The sequence below is a fragment of the Euprymna scolopes genome, chromosome 14, assembly GCF_053919585.1.
Source record: "Euprymna scolopes isolate OS-2025 chromosome 14, ASM5391958v1, whole genome shotgun sequence".
Lineage (NCBI taxonomy): Eukaryota > Metazoa > Mollusca > Cephalopoda > Sepiida > Sepiolidae > Euprymna > Euprymna scolopes.
In genome coordinates this window covers 51,155,613-51,168,978 of record NC_136495.1, presented here as the reverse complement: position 1 = coordinate 51,168,978, position 13,366 = coordinate 51,155,613, and the positions used below count along the sequence as shown (strand labels likewise).

The 13,366-nt window shown below is 31.1% G+C and overlaps 1 protein-coding gene across 2 annotated transcripts in view; it reads left to right on the top strand.

Moving 5' to 3' along the window:
* The window catches only part of LOC145292997 (serine/threonine-protein kinase SMG1-like), a 245,574-nt gene extending 235,423 nt beyond the window's left edge, over positions 1–10,151 (top strand). The window contains exons 72-76 of one of the 2 annotated variants that reach the window (XM_080139250.1): positions 120–211; positions 2,790–2,915; positions 5,696–5,752; positions 7,433–7,539; positions 9,598–9,817. In XM_080139250.1, coding sequence (XP_079995376.1) covers positions 120–211; positions 2,790–2,915; positions 5,696–5,752; positions 7,433–7,539; positions 9,598–9,675 — 460 coding nt within the window. In that variant the 3' untranslated portion in view covers positions 9,676–9,817. Of the gene's footprint in view, positions 1–119; positions 212–2,789; positions 2,916–5,695; positions 5,753–7,432; positions 7,540–9,597 lie in introns of both variants that reach the window. The other variant, XM_080139251.1, reaches the window with a different exon arrangement.
* Positions 10,152–13,366: the final 3,215 nt, after the last annotated feature.

Sequence of the window (13,366 nt, the reverse complement as noted above, 5' to 3'; positions counted from 1 at the left end):
CTTGTGAAGGAGGATGGAGGTGACATCGGCTGAAACATTGTAAATATAACAATCAAGATGAAAGTAATATCTATTGCTGTAGTAGCCTCCAAAATGTATCTCTTTATGTTGTTTTTCAGGATATATGACAAATTGGTTTCCTTTGCCCCTCCTTTGCTGACAGAAAAAGACAATGAAGACGATGAAAATGCTCCGATGAATTTTGTATCTGGTAAGAATTGCAATTGCTGGTTATCTTCTTGGACTTGTAACAAAGTTTTAATGTTTTTACTTCCGCTATATTGTAGCATAAATGTTTATGGCTTCCATGGAAATTTCATGGTTATCTAAAGGAAATACATTTTTGTTTTCATATTTCATCGACTTAAAACCAAAATAATTTTAACCATTAAATGTAAGAAAATAGATGAAATTGTGCTTTTTCAGTGAAAGATTGCCAAAGAAAAGATATTTAATGAAAAGTAGAAATGATGATACGAATTAGTGTGAATAAGACTGAAGCAAGATTTATGGTTGCTCTAATCTAGTGTCCCTTTTAGAGGAGCTAGATATTACCCATTGCCATGAATTTTGAGTAGACAAAATATAAAAAGATAATAAAAACAATGTAATAATGTGTGTGTGTGTATATATATATAGACACACACACATAATCAAAACAATATTTTTTGTTAACTATATATATATATATATATATATATATATATACACACACTAGAAGACGGGCTAAGTAAAATTAATTCCTCAACCAAACATTTTTTCACCACTTATGTTCCATTATAAAGATTAAAATCTCTGCTACAAAATTTTTAAAATCTGTAATCCAATTTTGATACAAATTTATTAGATTACTTGAAAATGTCTAAAATTCAAGGCTTAATTTTAAGTGTATCTGAAGAAAAACTTGATATTCAGAGAATCTTGCTTAATAGGTGTGCAATGACTATGGATTACATTTAATGCAAATCTGAACTGTTTGAATTTTTAAACGAGAGATTATGCCCTAATTTTTAAACGAGAGATTATGCCCTATAAAACTGAAATTTCGGGGAATATTTAATTGATGCTCAATACTTCTTAAAATTTCACAAAAATCAGAAATTCCTGAAGCTTTATAAAGGGTTTCCATCCCCTTTTTATCACCTTTTTGCATAAAACTAAACTAAGCTAAATATAGCCCACATTATGCATTACACCCAGCAGCTGTGTTCCCAAATTCATATTGATTAGTTGATTAGTTTAGGAGTGAATCCTGTACATACAAATATATAAACATATACACATACTTCTTTTTATAGATAGATATAGTAAAACTTTCTTAATTTATATAAGTATTTTGGCTGTATATGTACAGATATGTTTTTCGGCTAAGTTAACCTAAACCCAATAAATGTTATATGCTGATCTGGTCTAAGGAAGTTTAGCCAAAATATTTGTATAGTTAAAAATTTACTAATACTAAATACATGACTCTACTTGTTATTGAGCGCTATTGTATAAACGCAGTAAGATTTCACAGAATTAACTCTGTTGAACAAAATATTTACCAAGAGATATAATTAATAATTTAATTCAAATTCATTTAATGAAGTTTATTTAGAGCTATATATAAGAATTTTTATTTCCACCTATAGTGTAAGAAAGCTCAATATATTATTCTTTGAGAAGTTAGAGCTGATATATTAGAGTTTATCAAGTTTTAAAAATGCATTTAAATCAAATTTAAAAAGTATTGTTTAAGAGTGTTTTACGTTTCAAAACTGTTCTTCAAGCTTAGATCAGAGCAAGAAAAAAAATTCAATCTTTATTTTCTCTTGATCATTTCGAACAAAGCTTATCAGAAAGGTTTTCAAAATTTTTAAAAAATTACTTAAGAGCTTATTTATAGAATCGAAATGAAGGTTGACAAAATATTTAATAGTACACTTGAACAAAAAAGCTGAAACCCATTTCACTGAAAATCATTTAAATGACGAAAATCAGAATTAATCTTTTAAATCTTTTGTACACATCAATTTAGAAGATGCAACTTTCATAGGAAGTTGATTAATTTTATTTGTTTTTTAAAAATCATTGGTGTTCATTTGTTTAGAATGAACCATTTTTATAAAAATAAAAGTTTAATTTTGAGAACTTGACTTATTTTAAGAAAGAACTCTTAAGTTAAATTCTCTACTATAATTTAAATCTGTTTTCAATTTGAGGTTTCCACTAATTTGGAACAAATGCAGCGATTGGTCAAAATTATAACATATCAATTAGCCAATCAAAATATGTCTGACAAAACACAAGCAAAAACTGATGCATACAAAAATGTCTTATATTAGATAAAATCCAATTATTAATGAGTAAAATTATGACTTTTGATCATAAGAGAAAATCTCTTCCTTCCATTTCTGAAATATCACTAAGCAAAATAAATTCATCAGTAGTAAAATATTGATGAAATAGATTAGAAATGCAACTATTTTTTTCAAATATGCTCCACTATTTGTCACAAATAACTGGCGAAACAAGTAAATATAAGATATGAGAAGTTTTACTAGCCCTACTTTATATATAAGATGACAATGCTGGAATGAGGATATTTACATTGTTTTACTTTGAAATAGTTCAAGGGAGGGTGCTGTCAACAATACTTTCCACCCTGAAATAGTCACCATAAATTAGTGGGTGGTAGTCTGATATTACAAAAATAATATATATATATTTTTTAAAAAACTACTCTGTAACTACTTTCATCTATTTATCAATTCATTTTGTTTCCTCCGATTCATCGTATGTTCCAGCTCTGAAGAAACCTTCAGAGAAAGACCCGACTCTACTGAAGAAGCTTCCGCCTCTTGGGAAAGATGTGCACACAGGGACTCCCCCTCCTCCAGGCGCTCTACAGGCAGGAGTGGGAATAAAATCGGGTAAACAAGATACGAGATTCATTCTACTTAATCACTAACCAACAAACTGCATTTCCTACTGTTGACTCCGTATATGTTTGACCTTTCCTGGGTTACTTTCGGAGATGCCAGCTGCTTCCAACTTGCTTTCATGGATCACCTTTTTTCTTGATATGTTCCTCTTAATGCAAATTTTTATAAAAATTATTAAATTTTTATTTATTTTTATTTTTTTTTTTTTTTACAGGACTTTTCAAAGCTCATCTTGATAAAAGATTTTTTTTTTTTACTTTTGTTAATTATAGAAGTTGCCTTGGGTATGACACGGAACTCCATTAAGTAGTGAGGCCCCTATTTTGGGAACTTTGGAAAGTTTAGAGTTGCCCCATAGTTATTACTCCAACATCCATCCTGATTCAGGCTTGTACCTGTTAAAATCATGTCTATGGGTTAAATAGATTGTCCACTGTTCTCCAATTTGTTTAGAACCGAAAACAATCAGGTCTGTCTCTAAATAAGAATCAGACTTAAGTAAAGCAAAAACATCTTAGAATCTCTATTACCTAAAAATATAAAGAGGTTAGGATCATTCATTCAATCTACCTTAGAGACTATTTTAACTGGTTGAGGTTCAACAGGATTAGGAACTATGTGCACCAATGCTATACAAGGAACATATACTCATATAAACAATAATTAATTTGCCACAAATAAAATCTGTCCTGGGTGTTAAACTTCATTTGATGGTATACTGATAAATTTACATAATAAATATTACGAGATATTAAGGATGTGAAATCATAAATGCTTTCTGAAAAAAAAAACTAAATTTGGCAAATGGTTGATTTGCTACAAAATAGCCAACTAACATTTTTTTCCTCTTTATTTTGTGACTGTATTTTTTTTTTTTAATATTAAAATTTCAAAAATTGTGTAATTATGGTCTGCTCTTGGTAAAGGTGCTTTTTAATTTGAAACTAGATCACCTATTGAATCAGTATTTGTTGTATATTATTGTTGTTAAATATGAAAACATTTTAGAATTTCCAAATATTTTCTATCTCCTAATTTTTCTAAAGATCGTTTATTTTTTATAAGATTGAGTTGGAAATATTATGTCACCCTTCTGGTTCTTTTTTTATGTAAATAGTTTTGCATTACATTGGAATTGCCTGATATGTATTTTAAAGTTAAACATGAATTTTAAGATGGTGGTGAGAATAACAAAAGAAATATTATGGCAATGGAAACGTCTTGATGGCAAAATGACATAATATTTCCAAGTTAATTTTTTAAATCTGGTACTATCAGATCAGGTAGTTTGATGATATTGGCTTCCTGACCTAAAATGTACCAAACATTGATGTTGTTGTTTTTTTTTTTTCTTTCCCTTTGCAAAACTCAATTATGTTCTGCAAAGTTGAAAACAAAAATAACAATGTTTCCCTATAAAATAACCAGACTAATATTTTAAATGGTAAACAATCTTTTGGAAGATGAAGAAATATTTGGAATTTTCAAATATTTATTAAACTCTCATGTGATGTCATAATAGGCCCCTTCCTCTCCTCTCTTTTCTCTTTACCTTTTTATTTTCCTCCATCAACTATCTTATCATTCGTCCAGCCTCTCACCATTTAAAATGTTCATGTACAAATGAAACATCATCTCTTTACCTATCTTCGTTTCTTTCCCTTATTTCTTCCCCCCTCTTTCCTCTATCCCACCCTTCCAATTTCATCCTCTTCTATCTCGCTCTGCAGATCCAACATTATTGTGGTCCTGAATATGACCTTAAACTATATCCAGTGGTGAAGCCCCTGCTTACGAGCTTTGGGGAGTGTGGATCCACCCTTTAATTGCCATTGCTCCTAGGTCCACTCTGACCCGGAGTGGTAGTACCTGTTAGGGTCCCAACTATGGGTTAAATAGAAACCGACTTGAAAACAACAAATATATTCTATTAAAAAATTTTTCTTCAAAATCTTTGGATTCGGCATTAAATAACCTGAAAAGGGTTTATATGCCGTAAAACAAAAACAACGAACCAACCATCCAACATTATTTCCTACCTTCGTGAAGTAATCATCAAATGTTGCTTCTGTTGTAAAACCTAATAATTGCCTCTTAGAGGCACGAAACCTACTATAATGTTGGATCTGTAGGTGAGTCATAACTTTTAAGAATTCTAACAGCTCTGATCATTATTGAATAACTTTTAAATAAATAACATTTCATTAGTTAAAAAAAAAACAATTATACTCTTCATGATTAATCTTTGTGTATATCATTACTTATACATTACCCGGCATTGCCTGGGATTTAGTGAAGTTATTTTAGTTTTTAATTTTTGTTTGCATAGTTTTAAAATTTAAGGTAGCTAACTCCTATTATTATATTCTATTTAAAACAAGTTTATTTTTAGGTGATTATTTAAAAATGTTTCTAATTTGCAGTCATCTGGGTTAGACTAAGTGATTTTTTTTAAATGTCAGCTAAGTATGTTATAATGTCAATAACATAGTACAACAATAAAAATCAAAAACTGGCTAGTCAGATGCAAAGTTTTATTTGTCAGCTTAAATGCTGTTTGGGTCTGATTTTAAAAACCTGAGAAAATAATTTTATATCTTTTTATTTTTGTTCAACTAACATTGTGTATGATATTGAAATTGGTATGACTCCAACTTCAAACCGCAGAAAACTGGTTCTCCAAATGGAATTCTTGTAAGTGCTGGATTCTAATAATTGGCCTCAAAGTCGATCTGTTAGCTTTTCAATCTACATTTTCTTCTTTTCAGGAATGGGAGGAGTCAAAAAGATAGAGAGAATATCCAGAGATCCTCGGACTGGCAAAGGTAAATTGATGTCATCTTTTTTTTTTTTTTTTTTTTTTTTTCATAAAAAAATAATTACAAAATGTCTAATGGCGATCATTACTTATTTATTAAAGCGTAAAGTACCAAAAAATAACTTTAAAAAAAAATTATGAAATCAAATTCATCACAATTCATTTCAGTTTCTTTGTAAACAAGTCAACCATTTTAATATTTTGTTGATAGCTGGGAAAAAGCATCAGTGACATTATGGCTGCAAAATTTTAAAGGAATTTAAAAGCATTTAAATTGTCGAATAGAAAGTTATTTAAACAGGTTTTAAAATTCTTAAATCCTGATTTAATAACGATTCTGAGTTTTGTAAACTATACAGGGTGGAACAATATAAGTGTCACCCTAAAGAAAGCAACACTACAGCTTTATTTTAAAACTTTTATTGAAAAAATCAATTTAGGTAACTTGATTATGTAGTAGAACTGACATCTATTCAATGTAGCCGCCTTCAGCCTTAATCATCACCGTGATATGGGTTCGGAACAGAGAGCATGCCTTTTCCACAAGCGCTGGTGAGACCCCAGTGAATACTTGGCGGATGGCAGTGATCAGGCTGGCTTTGGTGTTGTAGAGCTCATGTTGGTCATGTTCTTGATGTATGATCAAATGAAGCAGTCCAGCAGGTTCAGGTCAAGTTGAAGCTAACTTTGAAGATGTGAGGTGGCATGATGTGGCCCTCACTTGAAACCAAACCAAAGACCATAACTGTTGGTTGTCCGATGCGTTGAGTTGTGCCCTCAAACGTTGAACCATTTGGATTTGCACTTTGAGGGTGCTCGCAATGGTCATGTTATAACTTGGGTCGGTAGAAAGCATGAATTGTACAACGGCGCATCTCTGATCTCGCTTGTTGAACATTGTGTCACTTTCAAACATGATAGAAGGCTCCTATTGCTCTTGGGATTTATACTCAACTGGCCAACTAGTAGATGTCTGCAACAACAAAAAAAAGAAAACCAGTTTTCATCAAACGGAAGTGGAATCATGTCGTCTTTTCTATGGTGACAATTTTATCATTCCACCCTGTATATCTGGCAACAACATTGCTTATGACAGAGGATGCCATCAGAAGCGGTAGGGAATTTTCAAAGCTTCTTGAGATTTTCTTTTTTTTACGATGTCTATTCATATAAAAAATTGGTATATAAAAATATTGTTTAAATATTATTTATTAATAATAAATGAAGTAATGTATTATTTTCTATTAGTATTTATATTCTTTGCTGAAAACAATGTCTCCCTTTGAAAAATCTTGTATTTGAAGAATGTTTAATTGAGAACATATTTGGTTGAAGAAATAATTCCTACTCACTCTGAATTTAAGAAATGAAATTTTGAAGTGTATAATTTTTTTTTTCAAAAAAATTTAATCTGGACAATTTTTTTAAATTTTTTTTACGTAGTTCAATGTTCTCCAGAATTTAATATTTAGTTTGTATATGCTAGGCTGTGTATCACAAAAAAAAATGGATAATAGACTGTCTGTTTTTTTATGTATTAGATATATAGAGAGAAATACTTCTAAGCACTTATGTAATAGATATCAATGTTAAAACTTTTCATTTCTAAATTAGATATTAATATCCATATAATCTATTTCTTTGACTTATTTTTCAATCTGAGCTGCATTTTTCTCCGTTGTTCCAGCTATCCAAGAACGCAATTCTTATGCAGTCAGTGTTTGGCGAAGGGTGAAGATGAAATTAGATGGAAGAGATCCAGATCCAAATAAACGTTTAACGATTCAAGAACAGGTAACGAGTTTTTTTTTTTTTTGTGCTTAATAACTGATTCTATACAATCAAAAATGAGATATTGATTAAAACGCCAGATGTTAATTCATACGTTGTTCAAAAAAGAATGGCTGATTTCAGAAACAATTCTTAGAAATCTAATATGTACAATAAAATTAGTCAACATAGCCTTCCAGCATAATATTATATTATGACCTGGACGACATCGGATGTCTCGGGGAGAGAGGTGACTGACTAACATTTGAACTGGTGACAATGTTATGAAAATAACAAAGTATTTTGTTAACGGAAGAATATTTTGAAATAGAACTAGAATTTAATGTAGAAATAATTAAACCATAAATATGTAAAACAATAAAATGTTTAGAAAATATTTTTAATAATATTTGATTGGAATGTTTAGTTTTAATAAACAAAGATACGCGACTAAAAGACTAGTCATGACATAACAAGTTTAGAGACACCTTAGTAAGTTAGTTGAGTCTCTAACGGATGGCTGGGAGAGACAGTCAGGAGATTGAATGACAGCCAGCAAGGGCAAGATCGATAACTAAAATGGAGACAGAACTGTATCAGTGTTCAACCTTTACAAGATGGGAACAACATTCTGGAAAAAAGGTTGCAGAAAAGAAACCAGAGGTCTGTTGTTCGTGGTAGAATTTTCATTGTAGATTTCCATCCAATAAGATCAAGCATGGGTCAAATGGTTCCCTAATTGGCCAAATGTTGTTAGACCATAGAATGGTATTCGTCCCTTTTGTGAAGGTATGTCTTCCTTTGCCTGGCAAGAGATAAAAATGTTTATTCATCCTTTATTTGTTGTTATTTGCGAACATACACCAGATAATTGTATTTTGTGACATTTCGAAAACTAGGCGGTCACACGTAGAAACATATAAGACCAGACATACATCCAATAAGACACTCGTTACATGTGTATGTATATATCTACAGAATCGACACCCACCCCCACGGAAATACAACATATAACGTTTCAAAACCCCTCTATATTACATCTCTCCATTTTAATATCCCACTATTCGGCATATGACAGCATGTAAAATGGACGTTAAACTGAATATGATGATGATTTTAATCCAAGAAATACTTTCATCTGTTTTGGCTTGAAAATTTTGTTGCTTAATAAAATTCTTGCCTCCTGCAGCGACTATGAAGACCTCCAACGTTGCCTCCATAAAGTCTGGAGATAGTCACTGGACTGGGACCTGAGTTTAAACGTCGATAAGTGTAGCCACATGTCAGTGAGTCGGAATCCCCCTTGACTTCCTTAATTAGCTGCTGGAGTCTGTCAGTTAGGCCAAGGATCTTGGAGTGATTGTGCATTTCACATATTCACCCTCTGAATACTGCATCACTGCTGTTAACAAGGCTAGGGGTGTCTTGTTCTTCATGCACTGCTCTTTTGGTCATCTTACTCCCTCCATCTTCCTTCTCCTCTACACCTCTCCAGTGCGCCCAATTCTTGAATACAGTATTCAGGCCAGATCCCCCTATTACATGAAGGACATCCAACATCTTTGAACGGGTTCAGCACCTGGTGGCTAGCTTCAGAGGTCTATCCTATGAGCAACGTTTAAGGGCTCTAAATCTTTTTAACCTTGAGTGCAGGGGGCTTCGAGGTGACCTCATTCTCGCCTACAATATCTTTCATAGACGGTGCGGCCTGATCTAGACCTGTTTTTTACTCCTGCCTCAGATTGCAGGCTCTGTGGGTTCGCAAAAAAAGTCTTTGACAGTTCTGAAGGCTTCAACGCCAAGCAGTGTTCTCAGTTCGAGTGGCATCTGTGGAATTAGCTGCCCGATGAGGTCATAAATCAGCCCACACTACAGGGCTTCAAGGCAGCCTTGGACAGATGCTGGTCAGACCTACACGATCTTCCCCTTGCATAGTTTCTCTTTGTACATAACCCCCTAAATTTTCACCGACTTTTTCCCTTGTAAATGGCAATCCCTTGTATGTTTATTCTTTGCCAATTAAATGAATAAATGAAAAAAAGAAGCAAACGTTAAAAGATTCTTTTCATTTTATTTTTGCAGGTGGATTTTGTTCTGAAAGAAGCGACCAATCTGGATAATCTCGCCGTATTGTATGAGGGTTGGACTCCGTGGGTTTGAACTTTGAACATTATGCATTGCTACTACTCGGTTTCAACTACTCAAAGCAGTATCCTCTCGAGTCAAGAACCCTGCGCATAAGTGAGTCTGCCTCAGTCAGTGACGGATTTTCACTGTGTAATGCAGCAGCGGTGGACTCAGCAGGTTACCGATCAACACCACGTGTAAACGTGTGTGTATATGTGTGTGTGGCAAGGATCGACCACTGATAGCAGTGGTGGCACCAGCAGCAGCAGCGTTGGCTTTAAAAAAAAATATAGAGAGAGATTCAACTTGCAATGTGATGAAAGACTCCACTTAAAGCATCCAATCGGGGACACCCTCACTCTGCACTCCTTGTGATGCTGTGATTCTTTGAAGATTCATCATGTGCCACCACTAGAAATTATATATATTCATATGTATATATATATATATATGTATGTTTATATATATATGTATGTATATATAAAAAAAAAAAAAATGCAAGACCAAAATCTACATTCAAAGCAGCAAGAATTAGGCCCGGCCGGAGGGCCGTTAATGAAAAAAAGAAACAAAATTAGCTTTGCATTTAAATGATAAAGCTGATGAGGATGTCTCCTTTTCTTATGCATGTGAAATGTCTCCTTTTCTTATGCATGCTAAATGTCTCCTTTCAGAGTATGCATATGAAATCTATTGTCACCATTTTTTTTGACTTTGATGTCCACTTTAGCTCCCACTCAGAAATTAAAATGCCGCACCAGTTATTTACTGTAGACTCACATACACACGCACACATCTTTTTTTTTTCTGTCTTGTTTATTCTTTTGACTGATATAGAATATGGAAACTCTATTTTTGTTTCTGTCAATTTTTCTAAGCATTTTTTTTCTTTCTTTTTGAAAGAAAGAACTTAATAATAAATCTAAAAAAAAAAAAAATACACATTAAGAAATAAACATTTTCAAAAATAAAAGCTTCTTTTAACTATTTTAATTGTTGTCCTTGGTACTTAGGATTTTAGTCTGAGCAAGAGTGACAGTGGAAATCAATCAGTTTAAAAAAAAAGTTTTAGAGGATCTTTGAATCGGAAAAGAAATCTCATGTTGGTGCTTTTTGTTTTTTTTTTATTTGCTTGCTTAGATGCCAGTATTGCGGTAAAAGAAAAGAATCGCAAATGCATGCATCACTTAAGTCATCGTCACTGCTTGCAGAATCTGCTGACTTAGTCCAGCATCTGTTAAAAGGATGGTTCTTCTATCCGTTCGCGAGAAGCTTTATTATGATCATTTATTTAGTCTTCAAATATCGATATAAAAAAAAACAAAAAAAAACTATCTTTTTTAGCTGAAAGGATTTTCACTTTTCAAAATTTTTATTTGATTTTTAATTTCTATTTACAATTTCTTTCTTTATTTAATCCTGATTTCTAAGGCAACTAACAAATGCTTCTTAAACAATTTTTTTGTTGTTCTTCTCTAGTTTAACAACGTGCAAATCTGATTCTTATTTAATGCAGTGTAGAAAAATAAGATTTCAAGTTTTAATGAAATTTTAAAAATTATTTTTTTTATGTTTTCTTTGTTTTTTATTATGCAAACCACAATAACATGATTTGACTAAAAGTTTTAATTTGATTGAATAGATTTATTGTCTTTACAGATAAATTTGACAAAAAGAAAGAAAAATGGTGTTGGATGTTAGCCTATTTGTACGGTATAAAAAACTGAAAATTCTTCTCAGTTATTGTCAGATTTTTAACATTAAGCCCAAATAGACTTTAGGTTGACAGAAATCAAATTTTGCTTCTAACTAATCATTATTCATTTGTTATTGTACCATGTTATTATCAATATAATAACTCGCTTCACTATGATTTATTAAAAAGATTGAGTCTGACCCAAACACTCATAATATGAAACATTTTTAATTAATCACGAAAAATAAAATTCATCAAGGGGAAGAACTCATATTTTTAATTAAAAACTCTATATAAATAACATTTGTCTCCCTTACTATTAAAATTTTATTTCTATACAAGTTTAAAAAGTGTGCAAACAACTAAAAATTAAAATTATTTCACTGCATCCCGAAACAACAGAGTAGGTACAGATAATTGTAATTAAAAAAAAAACTGTTTTAACTAAAACTTTAAATTTTAATTTTCTGCAAATAAAGGTTTACATATAAAATTTGATTTAAATTTACTGATCTTATCTTGCATCGTTAACTTGAGAAGCAACCTTCTTTTATTTCTCTTTTCATCATTTATAGCCAAAACCCAAGTTTATCAATAACTTGATAAATTTTTATAACATTTTCTTTTTATTCTGCTTGCTTTTTTCTTTTTTTTTTTTAAATTTTTATTCAATTTCCAAAATTTTCTTGAATAAGTTTTTTGCAAAAAGAATTAAAAAAAAATTTAATTCATTATTCAGAAGTTGTGTCTATAGAATCTACATTAAAACAAGTTTTTTTTCTTTTGGAAAATGTGCTATTGTTTTTTTTTTTTGCTTGCTTTTAATATAGACAGTGTTTGCAATGTGAACATCAGCTTTGTTCATATTTTCCCTATTGAAATGACTTGTGATCATCATTCCCTTAGATTTATTTCTAATTAGTGTTAGACATTGTTTACAAAGCTCATTACTATTATTATTTTACTAATTTGTTTTAATCAGACAACGGTTCTTATCTTGATTATTATTTTTTTTTTTTACAATATTTTTGATGATGTAACCTCCAACCTTTTTCAGTTGCAACTTTTCGAACTCAAGAATCTTTACATCAAACTCGGGAAACCTATACAAAATTTCAGACTAAACCTTTTATTTAATCCATTATTGGCATTCCATTCACATGGACATGTTTCACAAATGTTGATTACAAAGCAGTTCTATTTGATAGCTTTCTGAGAGTTGGAGGATTAGTTTTTACTACAGACAATAATAACTAAGAATAACTTAATAATTAACACTTGTACATGGTCATGGCGGATGTGATGGAATGGGAACAATCTAAATACATGGATTAAACCAAAGGTTTAGTTTGAAATTCCTGAGATTTAAAAGATGTACCTGAAAAGGTTGGGGTTTACATCAATCTGCTGAAACTTTGCAAAAATAGGAACCAAGATGAGAATCGTAGTCAGGTAGATCAAAATATTAATTACCAATCTTATTTTCAAAATTTCCAAAGTATAATACTTGACTGAAATATCATGTTTGTAGAAAAAGTAGTTTTAAAGTGTACCTTCTAATTTCTTTTTGAAAATCCACTTTAAATGTTTTATTCACCCTCTGCACTTTTGTTTTTCTATTAAAACTGTTGTAAACACCTAATACAAAAAAGTACCCATTATTCTGACTATTTACATACTAATGTTTTTTTTTTCTTTTCAATGTAGTTGATTCTTCATGAAAATAAATCAAATATAAATAATGGAGCCATTTTTATTTGTTTAAATTCTAGCACGACCTCAATATTTTGTAAACCTTTTGAATGTATGTGTACGTTTTTGAAATTTACCATTTTTATCAGTGACAGGTTTTAAATTATTCTCTGCTCTTTTCTTTTTAATTTTTTTAAAATTCCAAGCCGATTTGTTTGCATATGACTTTTGGAATTTTATTTTATTCGCAAAAAAGTAACATTTACCATTTTCGCCTTTTGAACTATATTAAAGTTTTTGAATATTGCATTGATTTAATATCTTTTTTTTTTTTCT